The 16,998-nt window shown below is 43.5% G+C and overlaps 1 protein-coding gene across 1 annotated transcript in view; it reads right to left on the reverse strand.

Moving 5' to 3' along the window:
- The window catches only part of IGF2BP3 (insulin like growth factor 2 mRNA binding protein 3), a 174,230-nt gene that overhangs the window by 100,464 nt on the left and 56,768 nt on the right, over positions 1 to 16,998 (reverse strand). The window contains exon 3 of the mRNA XM_003935122.4: positions 16,712 to 16,760. Within this exon, the coding sequence (XP_003935171.1) occupies positions 16,712 to 16,760 (49 nt within the window). The remainder of the gene's footprint in view (positions 1 to 16,711; positions 16,761 to 16,998) is intronic.

Raw genomic sequence — 16,998 nt, forward strand, 5'->3', positions numbered from 1 at the left:
GATACCAAAATTACTATTCATAAAATGAGATTGGCAGAATTGAATACACTGAACTTCATTAAAATTTAAAACTTTTAGTCAGGTGCGGTGGCTCACTCTCGTAATCCCAGCACTTTGGGAGGCCAAGGTGGGCAGATCACCTGAGGTCAGGAGTTTCGAGACCAGCCTAGCCAACATGGTGAAACCCTGTCTCTACTAAAAATACAGAAGTTAGCCAGGCATGATGGTAGGTACCTGTAATCCCAGCTACTCAGGAGGCTGAGGCACAATTGCTTGAACCTGGGAGGCAGAGGTTGCAGTGAACCAAGATCGTGCCACTGCACTCCAGCCCAGGCGACAGAGACTCCATCTCAAAAAAATAAAAATACAAAAGAAAAAAAAATTATCCAGGTGTGGTAGTGCACACCTGTAGTCCCAGCTACTGAGGAGGCTGAGACAGAAGAATCACTTGAGCCAGGGAAGTCAACGCTTCAGTGAGCTGTGATCCTGCCACTGCACTCCAGCCTGGACAATAAGAGTCAAGAGTCTTTGTCAATCAACCAATAAAGGGCATGATGACCTTTAAGATGATCATATCCAGAAAAACTATAGAAGCACTGGACAAAAATCCAGGCATCATAGCACAAAGAACATGGGATAAACACGGAGGGAGCAGGGTGGGGTCAGAAATGCTTGCCTCATATACCATTCATATACATCAGTTGTAGGGAACTCTGGTATTCCCTCCACACACCCATCACCACATTCCTTCTGATGACGTAAAGTTTGCCCCATCCCAGAACAGCCATGTATGAAGAACTCTAGCGTCTACAGTTCTTTAAAACAGAACTTTACTAATAACTTCCCCAAGGAAGTTCATTCATCACTCATAACCATACATTACTTCCAGATCTCAGGAGGATCCAGTTTCTATTGGCTTAACTGTCAAATTTTTTGAGAGGCGGTCTTGTTCTGTCACTCAGGCTAGAGTGCAGTGGCACTATCTCGGCTCACTGCAACCTCCACCTCCCAGGTTCAAGCAATTCTCCTGCCTCAATCTCCCAAGTAGCTGGGACTACAGGCATGTGCCACCATGGCTGGCTAATTTTTTGTATTTTTAGTAGAGATAGGGTTTCACTGTGTTAGCCAGGATGGTCTCGATCTCCTGACCTTGTGATCTGCCTGCCTCGGCCTCCCAAAGTGCTGAGATTACAGGCGTGAGCCACTGCACCTGGCCTGGGGAAGTTTTCTGTTAGAGTAACAGAATGATTAAGTAATGGAATGATTAGGAGTAGACATTAACACTTTCCAGCTGCATGACCCTAGACAAGCTACTTCACTTCTCTGTACCACTATTGCCTTATCTATAAAGTGGGGACATGGGACTGTTATGAAGATTAAAATTGGTTAATTCAGTGCCCAGACATAAATGCCTAGTGTCAGCTACTTACTGGCCAAGTGCTCAAAGTCAAGCCACGGAGAAGAAGAAAGGCACCTACTGAGAACACAGTTTATCTGCTATTTATTTAGAACTCCAAGCTGTCTGCTACAGAGGCAATCTTTAAATTGGTTACTGCTCATATTTAACATCTCTGACTCCCATTACTTCTTGCTCAGCTCATGGATAATGTCAATGCCACTGTTTCTACAGGTGTTTTCTTCTGCTGAGTTAAAGCACGTCGGGCAGATCATGAGGTCAGGAGTTTGAGACCAGCCTAACACAGTGAAACTCCATCTCTACTAAAAATACAAAAATTAGCCAGGAATGGTGATGCATGCCTGTAATCCCAGCTACTCAGGAGGCTGAGGCAGGAGAATTACTTGAACCTGGGAGATGGGAGGCTGCAGTGAGAGCCGAGATCGTGCCACTGCACTCCACCTGGGCAACAGACTCCATCTCAGAAAAAAAAAAAAAGTAACTCATGGTGTTAGCCTTTCACTTTTCAATTACACTTAAAATGCTTCTCAGCCAGGCACAATCCCAGCACTCTGGGAGGCTGAAGTGGATGGATCAACTGAAGTCATGAGTTTGAGACCAGCCTGTTAAAATACAGAAACCCCATCTTTACTAAAAATACAGAAATTAGCCGGGTGTGGTGGTACACACCTGTAAATCCCAGCTACTTGGGAGGCTGAGGCAGGACAATAGCTTGAACCCAGGAGATGGAGGTTGCAGTGAGCCAAGATCATGCCATTGCACTCCAGCATGGGCAACAAGAGTGAAATGCTACCTTAAAAAATAAGTAAATAAAATGCTTCTCAAATGTCTATTTGGCATTAATTCCTGTATCCCTGTAGACCAAGTAGCACCTAACACAGCACCAAAAACAATCAGCAGTTGGAAAGAAGATAAATGACAGTTCCTGCCTTTAAGAACGCAGACATCCAGCAGGGATGTCACCTAACTCACCCCACGGCCCCTGCCTATTCTCTTCCCCTGGAAGTCATGAGGCTCTCCATAAACCTCAAGACAGCTTTCCACTTCTCAGCACACCTTCGTCCAAGGCTTACAGTGGGGTCTCTCTGAGCTATTTTATATTAACTATGGTATTAGTTTTGTTCTTTTCCTCCAGACTAGGTAGCATGATATCACTACTTTCCCACCTTTTTTTTTTTTTTTTTTTTTTTAAGCAGAGTCTCACCTATCACCTAGGAGGGCAGTGGCACAATCTCAGCTCACTGCAACCTCTGCATCCTATGCTCAAGCAATTTTTGTGCCTCAGCCTCTTCAGTAGCCAAGATTACAGGCATGTGCTACAATGCCTGGCTTTTTTTTTTTTTTTTTTTTTGAGATGGTGTCTCACTGTCATCCAGGCTGGAGTGCAGGGGCACGATCTCAGCTCACTGCAACCTCTGCCTCCTGGGTTCACTTGATTTTCCTGCTTTAGTCTCCTGAGTAGCTGGTATCACAGATGCACCCCACCATGCCCGGCTTATTTTTGTATTTTCAGTAGAGACGGGGTTTCACTGTGTTGGTCAGGCTGGTCTCAAAATCCTGGCCTTATGATCTGCCTGCCTGAGCCTCCCAAGATGCTGGGATTACAGGCGTGAGCCACCATACCCAGCTAATTTTTGTATTTATAGTAGAGACAGGGTTTCACCATGTTGGCCAGGCTGGTCTGGAACTCCTGGCCTCAAGTGATTTACCCACCTCGGCCTCCCAAAGTCCCAGGATTACAGGCCTGAGCCACCACACCAGGCCTGCTTGTTTCTTCTAAATAAGGAATACATGGTTTCCCTTCTTTGACCAGAGCCTCACTTAATATTCATCTTCCCAGATCAATTAAGTCCACGAAAAAAAAAAATCAAATATGCAAGTAGTGAAGTAAAACCAAGAAATGTTCTCAATTTTCTAACAAGATTGTGATGTTAAAGTATGTCTTCTCCATAGGTACCTGTCAGATCACGTATTCAGATCTACTCAGAGAATACTCACTGCAGTCATGAGTGATGTGGGGGCCCCACCAACACACAGAACCCTGTGATGCAGGTGACTAACTGTAGCACAGGCTATTTCCCCACACAGTAAACATGAGAAACATTGTTTCACCTTCCTCATCTGCCCCCAGAATGACAATCTTCCCTGCCTTTTTTCTCTAGGATGACTTGATTTACCTAATGCCTTCCTTTACATAAGGTCTTATGCTTCACTTCAAGAAAGGCACCCTCAACTTTGGACATTTTTTTGAGTACTTATTAGGAGTTTTAGTTCTTTTGATCAGAGAGTAGTTACCTAAAAACAACATTAGGAAAAACTGAGAAATTCTTTCCTTAAGACTCTGCCTTTTTTTTTTTCTTTTGAGACAGAGTACAGTGGAGTGATCTCAGCTGACTGCAAGTTCCACCTCCTGGGTTCAAGTGATTCTCCTGCCTAAGCCTCCCAAGCCATCATGTCTGGCAAATCTTTGTATTTTTAGTAGAGATGAGGTTTCACTATGTTGGCCTGGCTGGTCTCAAACTCCTGACCTCAGGTGATCTGCCCACCTTGGCCTCCCAAAGTGCTGGGATTTACAGGCATAAGCCACCATGTCTGGCCTTTTTTTTTTTTTTTTGAGACAGAGTTTCACTCTTGTTGCCCAGGCTGGAGTGCAATGGCGCAATCTCAGCTCAAGATAACCCCCACCTCCCAGGTTCAAGGGATTCTCCTGCCTCAACCTCCTGAATAGCTGAGATTATAAGCCTGTGCCACCACACCCGGATAATTTCTGTATTTTTAATAAAGATGGGGTTTCTCCACGTTGGCCAGGCTGGTCTAGAACTCCTGACCTCAAGTGACCACCTGCCTTGCTCTCCCAAAGTGCTGGGATTACAAGCATGAGTCACCAGCCCCATTTATTGTATTTTTTTTTTTTTTACATACAAAACAGCCCTGCTGGGAGCAGTGGCTCATGCCTATAATCCCAGCACTTTCGGAGACTGAGGTGGCCAGATCACTTGAGGTCAGGAGTTCAAGACCAGCCTGGTCAACATGGTGAAACCTCGTCTCCACTAAAAATACAATAATTGGCCGGGCGCGGTGGCTCAAGCCTGTAATCCCAGCACTTTGGGAGGCCGAGGCGGGAGGATCACGAGGTCAAGAGATTGAGGCCATCCCGGTCAACATGGTGAAACCCCGTCTCTACTAAAAATACTAAAAATTAGCTGGGCATGGTGGCGTGTGCCTGTAATCCCAGCTATTCAGGAGGCTGAGGCAGGAGAATTGCCTGAACCCAGGAGGCGGAGGTTGCGTTGAGCCGAGATCGTGCCATTGCACTCCAGCCTGGGCAACGAGAGTGAAACTCCGTCCCCAAAAAAAAAAAAAAATACAATAATTAGCCAGGTGTGGTGGTGGGCACCTGTAATCTCAGCTGCTCAAGAGGCTGAGGCAGGAGAATCGCTTGAATCCAAGAGGTAGAGGCTGCAATGAGCCAAGATTGCATCACTGCACTCCAGCCTGAGTGACACAGCAAGACTCCATCTCAAAAACAAAACAAAATAGCAACAAGACATTTCTTAAATTTAGAAAATGGAGCCCACTTGAGAAACTGAGTAGGCAAAAGAAAAAATATCTACAGGTGTTTAACATCAAGTACTCCACTAGGGCTTTCTCCCAAAGCCCTACCTTTATTCACCCAAGGAAGGGCTCTCAAATCCTCCTCCTAATGTACGCCTCCATGCAGCATCTGAACGTCCGCATCGTTGGCTGCTGGAACAGTTTCTGTGGAGGAGCCCTTACAGTTCCAGTCACACCAAGTCTACTCTTCAGGTACCTCAGGCAAGTCAGTGAGGGATGGATGAGAAACCATTTTCTCTTATTTCTCTGCTGTAGTCCATTTATTTGGGAGAAAACAAATCTATCTAATTCTCTAGCAGTGAGTCCTTCAAAACGTTAGTCTCTCCGTATCTTCATCTGCCATAAACATTTAGCAGAATCCAGGGCCCACCCGTAAGTGCTTCATCATCATCTAAAACTAAATGGTTAGAAACTGTTTGAACCTGCTTGACACAGGATACAAGATATGCTGCCCAGACAACTTGAGGAATCCCCTTCTGATCATTTAGTACTGTATAGCGGTATAGCGGTAACATAAATAATAAAGATCTAACAGTAGCAGAAAGGTAACACTCCAGCTACAGATCTTACAAAAAATGCTACATGTCACAGGCATTTCTGCCATGATCCCAGATTCTGTCACCTATTCAGTGACCTCACAAAATATGGCTTACAAGATGACTGCTAGAATCGGGAGGAGGAGGTTGTTTCATTTCAAGGTTAGAGGTTTGGCTTGATATTAAGCTATCAGTTCAGACAGACAGGGTATATGAGGCATTAGGGCAGGTGTCCCCAAACTTTTTACACAGGGGGCCAGTTCACTGTCCCTCAGACCATTGGAGGGCCGCCACATATTGTGCTCCTCTCACTGACCACCAATGAAAGAGGTGCCCCTTCCTGAAGTGTGGCGGGGGGGATAAATGGCCTCAGGGGGGCGCAGTTTGGGGACGCCTGCAATAGGGCAAAAAAAAGAAAAACAAGCTCTCAGTTCCAAATGTTCTTCTCAGCTTTGTGATGCCGAGGCTAGTACTCTGGACTCCAATCTCTCCTTTACCAGCTGTTACCAGTTAGTTTCTGCCAATAGAAGGCACCAGAGGGGTATCAGAAAGCAGGAATTGGGGTAGGGACAACATGCTCTTCCCCACGCATCCATCGGCATCCCCATTTCCACAGGTTCCTGTTGTCAGTCAGCATCACTGCATCTACAGGTCCCTGTCCATCAGTCGGCACCACCGCATCCACAGGTCCCTGTCCGTCAGTCGGCATCACCGCATCCACAGGTTCCTGTTGTCAGTCGGCATCACCGCATCTACAGGTCCCTGTCCATCATTCGACATCACCGCATACACAGGGCCCTGTCCGTCAGTCAGCATCACCGCATCCACAGGTCCCTGTCCATCAGTCAGCATCACCGCATCCACAGGTCCCTGTCCATCAGTTGGCATCCTCATATCCACAGGTCCCTGGCCCGTCAGTCGGCATCACTGCATCCACAGGTCCCTGTCCGTCAGTCGGCATCACAGGTCCCATCTGTCAGTTGGCATCATGTCAGCAGGTTCCTGTCTGTCAGTCGGCATCATCATATTTCCAGGTCCCTGTTCAACAGTTGGCATCACCACATCAGCCGGTCCCCGTCCATCAGTCAGTATCACTGCATCCGCAGGTCCCTGTCCGTCAGCTGTTATCACTGCATCAGCAGTTGGTTACATCCTCTAGCTGCTCTGTACACTCAGAACAAAACTGGTAACTCCTCTCTCCTCCCCAAATCCCAGGTGCCACCCACAGCCAAGGAATTTGCATTGCTCAGAAATCTGAGTCTCAGGTACTCAGGGTTCTTCCCTCCAAGTCTCTAGAATCCAAAACCTCAACTTCTTCTGTTTGGCCTTAGGTGTCAGCTGCTCCCTACAGTCACCACTCTGGATTCTCTTTGCTCTTTCACCTTCCAGCATCTGTGTGATTCTCCCTGGTGAAATATCGAGTATGTTATTTGTGCTCCTGCCTAGATCTGACTGAGACAAGCACAAAACTCGAGGTTGAGAGCTGGTGAATTTGTTGTTGTTCTTCTCATAGCTAAAGCATATTGTGTACTTATATGTACCAAGCACTGTTTTAAAGGCTTTAGCATGCATAATCCTCTTTAACACGCAAAGCAACCCAATGAGGGAGCCATCATCATCACCATCTTGTTAGAAAGGAGGAAAATGAGGCTCAAAGACTTTTAAAAACCTGTTCAGAGATCCTACAACTAGATCACACAATGAGAAAGTAGTGAAGCTAGGATATAATTCCAAGTCTGACCTCAAAGGCTGCCCCATTTCCTGCAAAAGAGAAACATATTCCACTATAAGGCTTTTCTAGGTGCTGCATGCTGCTTCACAGGGCTATTTACATTGCCCACAAAGAACTTACTATAGTGCTTTCTTGTTATCCTCCTGAGTCTTACCCTGTAACAGGCCCCTTTTTTTATGCCACTGCTCAACTACCAAAACAGTATCATTTGTCCTGTGGAATGTCCCATATTTAGGACACAGCTAGTTGTTTATTTGAAATATCATTTAATTTGCCCCTACCTTCTGTATTTATTGTGAACTCAAAGTTAGATTAAGATTGGGGGCCGGGCGCGGTGGCTCAGGCCTGTAATCCCAGCACTTTGGGAGGCCGAGGCGGGCGGATCACAAGGTCAAGAGATCGAGACCATCCTGGTCAACATGGTGAAACCCCGTCTCTGCTAAAAATACAAAAAATTAGCTGGGCATGGTGAGGCGTGCCTGTAATCCCAGCTACTCGGGAAGCTGAGACAGGAGAATTGCCTGAACTCAGGAGGCGGAGGTTGCGATGAGCCGAGATCGTGCTATTGCACTCCAGCCTGGGTAACAAGAGTGAAACTCCATCTCAAAAAAAAAAAAAAAAGATTGAAACCAGTTGAATCTTTTTAGATAAGACTATTTCCTCACTGGTGCCATGTATACTCTACTTCATCAAAGTAGAAGGTACATAATGTCTGGCTGTTCCACTTTCAGTGATTCTCAGATTAATCAGTGACTCAAAGCCTAATCTTCCATTACAAAAGGTGTCTGGAAGTGCAACATTATCACTGATAAGGCTTTGGCACAAGAAAAGCAGCATACCCAGTGCGTATAATAAAACATACACAGGCCGGGCACAGTGGCTCATGTCTGTAATCCAGCACTTTGGGAGGCCAAGGCAGGTGGATCACTTGAGCTCAGGAGTTTGAGACCAGCCTGACCAACATGGTGAAACCCTGTCTCTACTAAAAATACAGAATTTAGCCAGGCGTGGTGGCAGATGCCTGCTCAGAAGGCTGAAGCAGGAGAATCACTTGAACCTGAGAGGTGAAGTTGCAGTGAACCTAGACTGCACCACTGCACTCCAGCCTGGGGAGCAACAAGAGCAAAACTCAATCTCAAAAAAAAAAAAAACACACACACACACATACACATACAAAGTAACCCTTCTCAGGCCGGGCGCGATGGCTCATGCCTGTAATCTCAGCACTTTGGGAGGCCGAGGTGGGTGGATCACGAGGTCAAGAGATGGAGACCATCCTGGTCAACATGGTGACATCCCATCTCTACTAAAAATACAAAAAATTAGCTGGGCATGGTGGCGCATGCCTATAATCCCAGCTACTCAGGAGGCTGAGGCAGGAGAATTGCCTGAACCAGGAGGTGGAGGTTGCAGTGAGCCAAGGTCGTGCCATTTGCACTCCAGCCTGGGTAACAAGAGCAAAACTCCATCTCAAAAAAAAACAACAAAAAAACAAAGTAACCCTTCTCAAAAAGGAAGTAGGGACCAGGCATAGTGGCTCACGCCTGTAATCCAAGCACTTTAGAGGCCACTGCGGGCGGATCACCTGAGGTCGGGAGTTTAAGACCAGCCTGACCAACAAGGTGAAACCCTGTCTTTAAAAAAAAAAAAAAAAAAAGGGGGAATGCTGGGAAGATGGCCGCCTAAGAACAGCTCAGGACTTCAGCTCCCAGTGAAGGTGCAGAGGGTGAGTGGACGCCGCATCTCCAGACGAACTCTTATTGCCCACAGACCAGGAGATACCCAGGCAGAGGGGTCGCCAGCGTCGCAGTCCCAGCCGGTGCGGCTGTTTTGGCCACGCCCTGTTGCTGCGGTTCTCCGTATAAAAGCCACTGGTCTGGGAGCCCTCTTAGCTGGCGAGCAGAGCCCTGAGACGGCAGAGTTGCCCATTCATCTGAAATAGCGAGTCAGGCCAGGAGATTCCTAGGCAAAAAATCCACCAGGAGCCGGCGCCACAGTTCGAGCCGACTCCGTGAGTCGCAGCACGGGAGATCCGGGCGCCTTTTCAGCAGGCGAACCGAATGCGGGGTCGTTCAACTTAAAAGAAAAAACTCTGAGTCAGGGAGCCAGGTGATCAGGTTCAGTTGGTCCCACCCCTCCACCCCCAACAACAACGAAAACAAAAACAGTAATTGGAAACCCTCTGGGTTGAGCCCTCCAAACCAAGCACAGCTGAACCGGGACGGTCCGGCTCCGTGGGGGAGGGGCTTCCGCCATTACTGAGACTCTCCACCACTACAGAGGCAGGCTGCAGTTGCCGAGGCAACCCGCCGTTGCCAAGGCAACCTGCGACAACACAGAGAGTCCGCCATAACAGAGGCGGGGCCACCGTTGCCAAGACAGTTCTAACTACGCCCATATAAAAAGGACTACAGGGAAGAGCTCAGGGCAGCTGGGTGGAGCCCACAGCAGCTCAGCAAAGCCCCTGCGGGCACGCAGTGGCTAGGCTTGCTGCTAGCTGGGCGGGTCAGACCTGAAAGAAAAATCAAAAAAGGCGGTAGTGCAACGGAAACTCATAAAGCTCCAACTCCCTGGGACAGAGACAGACAACAGGTGGATAAACCCACAAAAATGGGAAGAAACCAGCGCAAAAAGGATGAAAACTCCCGAAACCAGAACACCTCTCCTCCTAAAAGGGATCACAACTCCTCACCAGCAAGGGAACCAGACCGGATGGAGAAGGAGGGTGATGAAATGACAGAATCGGACTTCAGAAGGTGGGTAGTAAGAAACTACAATGAGCTAAAAGAACATGTTCTAACCCAATGCAAAGAAAATAGGAACCTTGAAAAAAGATTGGACGAACTGCTGACGAGAATGGACAGCATAGAGAGGAGTATAAATGAATTGATGGAGCTGAAAAACGCAACACGAGAACTTCGTGAAGCATGCACTAGCTTCAACAGCCGAATTGACCAAGCAGAAGAAAGGATATCAGAGGTCGAAGATCAACTCAATGAAATAAAAAGAGAAGGCAAGAACAGAGAAAAAAGCACAAAAAGGAATGAACAAAACCTTCAAGAAATGTGGGACTATGTGAAAAGACCTAATCTACTTTGATAGGTGTACCTGAATGTGATGAAGAGAATGAATCCAAGCTGGAAAATACTCTTCAGGATATTATCCAGGAAAACTTCCCCAACCTAGCAAGGCAGACCAATATTCAAATCCAGGAAATACAGAGAACACCACAAAGATATTCCTCAAGAAGAGCAACCCCAAGGCACATAATCGTCAGATTCACCAGGGTTGAAATGAAAGAGAAAATGCTAAGGGCAGCCAGAGAGAAAGGTCGGGTTACCCACAAAGGGAAGCCCATTAGACTCACAGCAGATCTCTCAGCAGAAACCCTACAAGCCAGAAGAGACTGGGGGCCAATATTCAACATCCTTAAAGAAAAGAACTTTCAACCCAGAATCTCCTATCCAGCCAAACTAAGCTTCATAAGTGAAGGAAAAATAAAATCCTTTGTGAACAAGCGAGCACTCAGAGATTTCATCACCACCAAACCTGCTCTACAAGAACTCCTGAAAGAGGCTCTACACATATAAAGGAACAACCAGTACCAGCCACTCCAAAAACAAACCAAATGGTAAAAGAGCATCAACACAATCAAGAATCTGCATCAACTAACCAACAAAACAGCCAGGTAGCATCAAAATGACAGTATCAAATTCACACATAACAATACTATCCCTAAATGTCAATGGACTAAATGCCCCAATCAAAAGACACAGACTGGAAAATTGGATAAAAAGCCAAAACCCATCAGTGTGCTGTATCCAGGAAACCCATCTTATATGCAAGGATACACAAAGGCTCAAAATAAAGGGATGGAGGAAGATCTACCAAGCAAATGGAGAGCAAAAAAAGGCAGGAGTTGCAATTCTCATCTCTGATAAAATAGACTTTCAAGCAACAAAGATCAAAAGAGACAAAGAAGGACATTACATAATGGTAAAAGGATCACTGCAACAAGAAGAGCTAACGATCCTAAATATAAACGCACCCAATACAGGAGCACCCAGATACATAAGGCAAGTTCTTAATGACTTACAAAGAGACTTAGACTCCCACACAATAATAGTGGGAGACTTTAACACCCCATTGTCAATATTAGACAGATCAACCAGACAGAAAATCAACAAGGATATCCAGGACCTGAATACAGACCTGGAACAAGCAAACCTAATAGACATTTACAGAACTCTCCACCCCAAATCCACAGAATATACATTCTTCTCAGCACCACATCACACCTACTCTAAAATTGACCACATAATTGGCAATAAATCACTCCTCAGCAAATGCAAAAGAACAGAAATCATAACAAACAGTCTCTCAGACCACAGTGCAATCGAGTTAGAACTCAGAATGCAGAAACTAACTCAGAACCGCACAGCTTCATGGAAACTGAACAACTTGCTCTTGAATGTTGACTGGATAAACAATGAAATGAAGGCAGAAATAAAGATGTTCTTCGAAACCAATGAGAACGAAGACACAACATACCAGAATCTCTGGGACACATTTAAAGCAGTCTCTAGAGGAAAATATATAGCAATGAGTGCCCACATGAGAAGAAAGGAGAGATCGAAAATTGACACCCTATCATCAAAATTGAAAGAGCTAGAGGAGCAAGATCAAAAAAACTCAAAACCTAGCAGAAGACAGGAAAAAACTAAGATCAGAGCAGAACTGAAGGAAATAGAGACACAAAAAACTCTTCAAAAAAATCAATAAATCCAGGAGCTGGTTCTTTGAAAAGATCAACAAAATAGACAGACCACTAGCCAGATTAATAAAAAAGAAAAGAGAGAATAACCAAATTGATGCAATAAAAAACAATAAAGGGGATATCACCACAGATTCCACAGAAATCCAAACCATCATCAGAGATTATTACAAACAACTCTATGCACATAAACTAGTAAACCTGGAAGAAATGGATAAATTCCTGGACACCTGCATCCTCCCAAGCCTAAACCTGGAAGAAGCCGAAACCCTGAATAGACCAATAACATGGTCTGAAGTCGAGGCAGCAATAAAGAGCCTACCACCCAAAAAAAGCCCAGGTCCAGATGGGTTCACAGCTGAATTCTACCAGACATACAAAGAGGAGCTGATACCATTCCTTCTGAAATTATTCCAGACAATCCAAAAAGAGGGAATTCTTCCCAAATCATTTACGAGACAAACATCATCCTGATACCAAAACCCGGCAGAGACTCAACAAGAAAAGAAAATTTCAGGCCAATATCCATGATGAACATAGATGCAAAAATCTTCAATAAAATACTGGCAAACCGATTGCAACAGCATTATCAAAAAGCTCATCCACCATAATCAAGTAGGATTCATCCCGGGGATGCAAGGCTGGTTCAACATACACAAGTCCATAAACGTAATTCACCACATAAACAGAACCAAAGACAAAAACCACATGATTATCTCAATTGATGCAGAGAAGGCTTTTGACAAAATTCAACAACCCTTTATGCTAAAAACCCTCAATAAACTAGGTATTGACGGAACGTATCTCAAAACAATAAAAGCTATTTACGACAAACCAACAGCCAATATCATACTGAATGGCCAAAAACTGGAAGCATTCCCTTTGAAATCTGGCACTAGACAAGGATGCCCTCTCTCACCACTCCTATTCAATATAGTACTGGAAGTTCTAGCCAGAGCAATCAGGCAAGAAAAAGAAATAAAGGGTATCCAAATTGGAAAGGAGGAAATCAAATTGTCTCTATTTGCAGATGACATGATTGTATATCTGGAAGACGCCATCATCTCAGCCCAAAATCTCCTGAAACTGATAAACAACTTCAGCAAAGTCTCAGGATACAAAATCAACGTGCAAAAATCACAAGCATTCCTATACACCAGTAATAGACTTCAAGAGAGCCAAATCAAGAACGAAATGCCATTCACAATTGCTACAAAGAGAATAAAGTACCTAGGAATACAACTAACAAGGAACGTAAAGGACCTCTTCAAGGAGAACTACAAGCCATTGCTCAACGAAATAAGAGAGGATACAAACAGATGGAGAAACATTCCATGTTCATGGTTAGGAAGAATCAACATCGTGAAAATGGCCATACTGCCCAAAGTAATTTACAGATTCAATGCTATTCCCATCAAGCTACCAATGACCTTCTTCACAGAACTGGAAAAAAACACCTCAAACTTCATATGGAACCAAAAGAGAGCCCGCATAGCCAAGTCAATTCTAAGCAAAAAGAACAAAGCAGGAGGCATCACACTACCGGACTTCAAACTATACTACAAGGCTTCAGTAATCAAAACAGCATGGTACTGGTACCAAAACAGAGATATAGACCAATGGAACAGAACAGAGGTCTCAGAGGAAATACAACATACCCACAACCATCTGATCTTCGACAAACCTGACAAAAACAAGCAATGGGGAAAGGACTCCCTGTTTAATAAATGGTGTTGGGAAAACTGGCTAGCCATGTGCAGAAAGCAGAAACAGGACCCCTTCCTGACACCTTACACCAAAATTAACTCCAGATGGATTAAAGACTTAAACATCAGACCTAATACCATAAAAACCTTAGAAGAAAATCTAGACAAAACCATTCAGGACATAGGTGTAGGCAAGGACTTCATGACCAAAATGCCAAAAGCAATGGCAACAAAAGCCAAAATAGACAAATGGGACCTAATCAAACTCCACAGCTTCTGCACGGCAAAAGAAACAGTCAGTAGAGTGAATCGGCAACCAACAGAATGGGAAAAAATTTTTGCAGCCTACCCATCTGACAAGGGGCTGATATCCAGAATTCACAAAGAACTAAAGCAGATCTACAAGAAAAAAACAAACAAGCCTATTCAAAAATGGGCGAAGGATATGAACAGATACTTTACAATAGAAGACATACAGGAGGCCAACAAACATATGAAAAAATGCTTATCATCACTGGTCATCAGAGAAATGCAAATCAAAACCACATTGAGATACCATCTCACACCAATTAGAATGGCGATCTTTAAAAAATCGGGAAACAACAGATGCTGGAGAGGATGTGGAGAAATAGGAACACTTTTACACTGTTGGTGGGAATGTAAATTAATTCAACCATTGTGGAAGACAGTGTGGCGATTCCTCAAGGACCTAAAAATAGAAATCCCATTTGACCCAGCAATCCCATTACTGGGTATATATCCAAAGAATTATAAATCATTCTACTATAAGGACACGTGCACACGAATGTTCATTGCAGCACTGTTTACAACAGCAAAGACCTGGAACCAACCCAAATGCCCAACGATGATAGACTGGATAGGGAAAATGTGGTATATATACACCATGGAATATTACGCAGCCATCAAAAACGATGAGTTCACATCCTTTGTAGGGACATGGATGAACCTGGAAACCATCATTCTCAGCAAACTGACACAAGAGCAGAAAATCAAACACCGTATATTCTCACTCATAGGTGGGTGTTGAACAATGAGAACACATGGACACAGGGAGGGGAGCACTACACACTGGGGTCCGTTGGGGGGAAATGGGGGAGGGGTGGGGGGTGGGGAGGTGGGAAGAGATAGCATGGGGAGAAATGACAGATACAGGTGAGGGGACGGAAGGCAGCAAACCACACTGCCATGTACCCCAAAACCTAAAATGCAATTAAAAAAAAAAAAAAAAGTAAATAGGTTTCCCTCAAGTCTTTAAGGAAAGAAACACCTAACAACAGCTCATCCTATTCCTAGCAAGCCCTCAATATAATCATTTTTGTTGATCAATATGCAAACAATCATCAAAATTTTAAAGGGAGTCAAAGGTGAAGAGTTCCAAAGCGTAGTTCCAAGCGTCTTACAACGATTCAGTATGTGCTCTTACTTAATTAATTTTATCTTGTGTGCCCATTTTTGCCCATTTGAAAACAGAGATAATTGGCTCACTTGATACTAACTACCTCAAAAGGACAATGAGGAGAGTAACATTGAAAATAAAAATTAAGTTAGATATGGCAAATAACCAGAATGAGGGAAAATGCAATAAACTAAGAGCTAAATTCTCTAGATTTGAAGAGATTATGAATGAATTAAAAGCAAACTAGCCATAGCAGATATGCTAATACTCTAATAATTCACTTAAACTTGGTTTCCAACATTTGACTATTTCATATAAAGCTACATTACACCAGATGTAGCTCCTGAACAACAACAACAAAAAATCCTACTAAATTACATTTTAAATTGTATTTAATATGGCTCACCTTAAAATAAAGGGATGAAAGTAGTAATCTTACTATTCTAACATTTGATTTCAGGACCTATCCCCCAAGCTACTGAATTCCCTAAGCAAAAGTTAATCTGAAAAAGGAACGCGTATAAAATTTAATCTTATAACTCACCATATTTCCATCTATAAAGTGTATTTTTAACGCTTATACAACCGGCAAAATATTCAGCACATACCAAAAGCCAACCCCTTCCTGCTAAACTTAATAATAATATTTTGAAGATAAATAGTCTCAGCACAAATCACTTGTGGCCAAACAAGAAAACTTGGGAGAATCAGACTTAAATCAACTTCCTTCAACTTTTCACCAAAGTAACCTTTTAACTAAACTTTGCATGTTGATGGGGGTTATGATTTAGTGACTCATCAAATGTCATTTTAGAAGACTAGTCTAAAACACACAAAACTAGTTACTCTTGATTTTTTATGTTAGAAATACACAAAAGCTAAGCAGTTTCTCTGCACCACCCTCTCCAAGGCAGGTTTTAAGAACTTTCAGGTTCCATTGTCTGAAGAGTCAACAGATACTTTCTTTTATCCTTTCAACTACTGGAATCTCAAATTCTCACCATGACATCATTATTATGCTTTGGAAATTGCTGACACAGGCTACTCAATTGTGCTAAATAGTTTGTGTTTAAACACATTACACCATCACTGCAGTGCCACCATCTGAGCAAAAGGAAGCAGAGTAACATTTTTAAATAAAGCACAAAGTGGCAGGTATTTGTATTTTTAATAATTTGCCAAGACAGTAACTTCATATTTAAATACAACTGGCAAATTCATCCAAAAGCAGTGAAATCCACAAAATCCTGTTGGGACGGGAATGAATGAGAAAGATTACCCAGTTACTCAAGAATATATTTCAATTTTTGGTTTCTTCTTATCTCAAAGAGCAGATTTTTAAAAGATAAACTGTGCCCTTAAGAAGAAAAACCCACACCAAGACACAGGTCATAAGAGAAGAATTTTATGTTCTAGCACACCCAAGAGTTGAGGAAAGGAGAAAGGGCTTTGAAAAAACTAACAGCAATAGGCTTACATACTCAGATCTTAATTTTAAATATGGAAATTCTTACCTCCCACTGTAAGTGAGGCGGGATATTTCGTATCTGAAGTTTCCGAATCCTGCAGAAGAATTAAAATGTTTTTTAAAAGAAAAAAACATAAAAGCAAGACAATAATAGCCAACATGGAAGTTTAGAAACTACTTAAAATATTAACCCTGTATTAACCTCAAACCAATATATAATAAGAAAAGGCAGCCTAAGAAGGAAAAACAAAGAAACAAACTCACAAACTGCAGAGACCATTTGGAGATCCAGCATTTATTGATCTGTTATGACTTATTTTAAAAGCCACTAAA

Source organism: Saimiri boliviensis, chromosome 10, assembly GCF_048565385.1.
Source record: "Saimiri boliviensis isolate mSaiBol1 chromosome 10, mSaiBol1.pri, whole genome shotgun sequence".
NCBI classification, from domain to species: Eukaryota; Metazoa; Chordata; class Mammalia; order Primates; family Cebidae; genus Saimiri; species Saimiri boliviensis.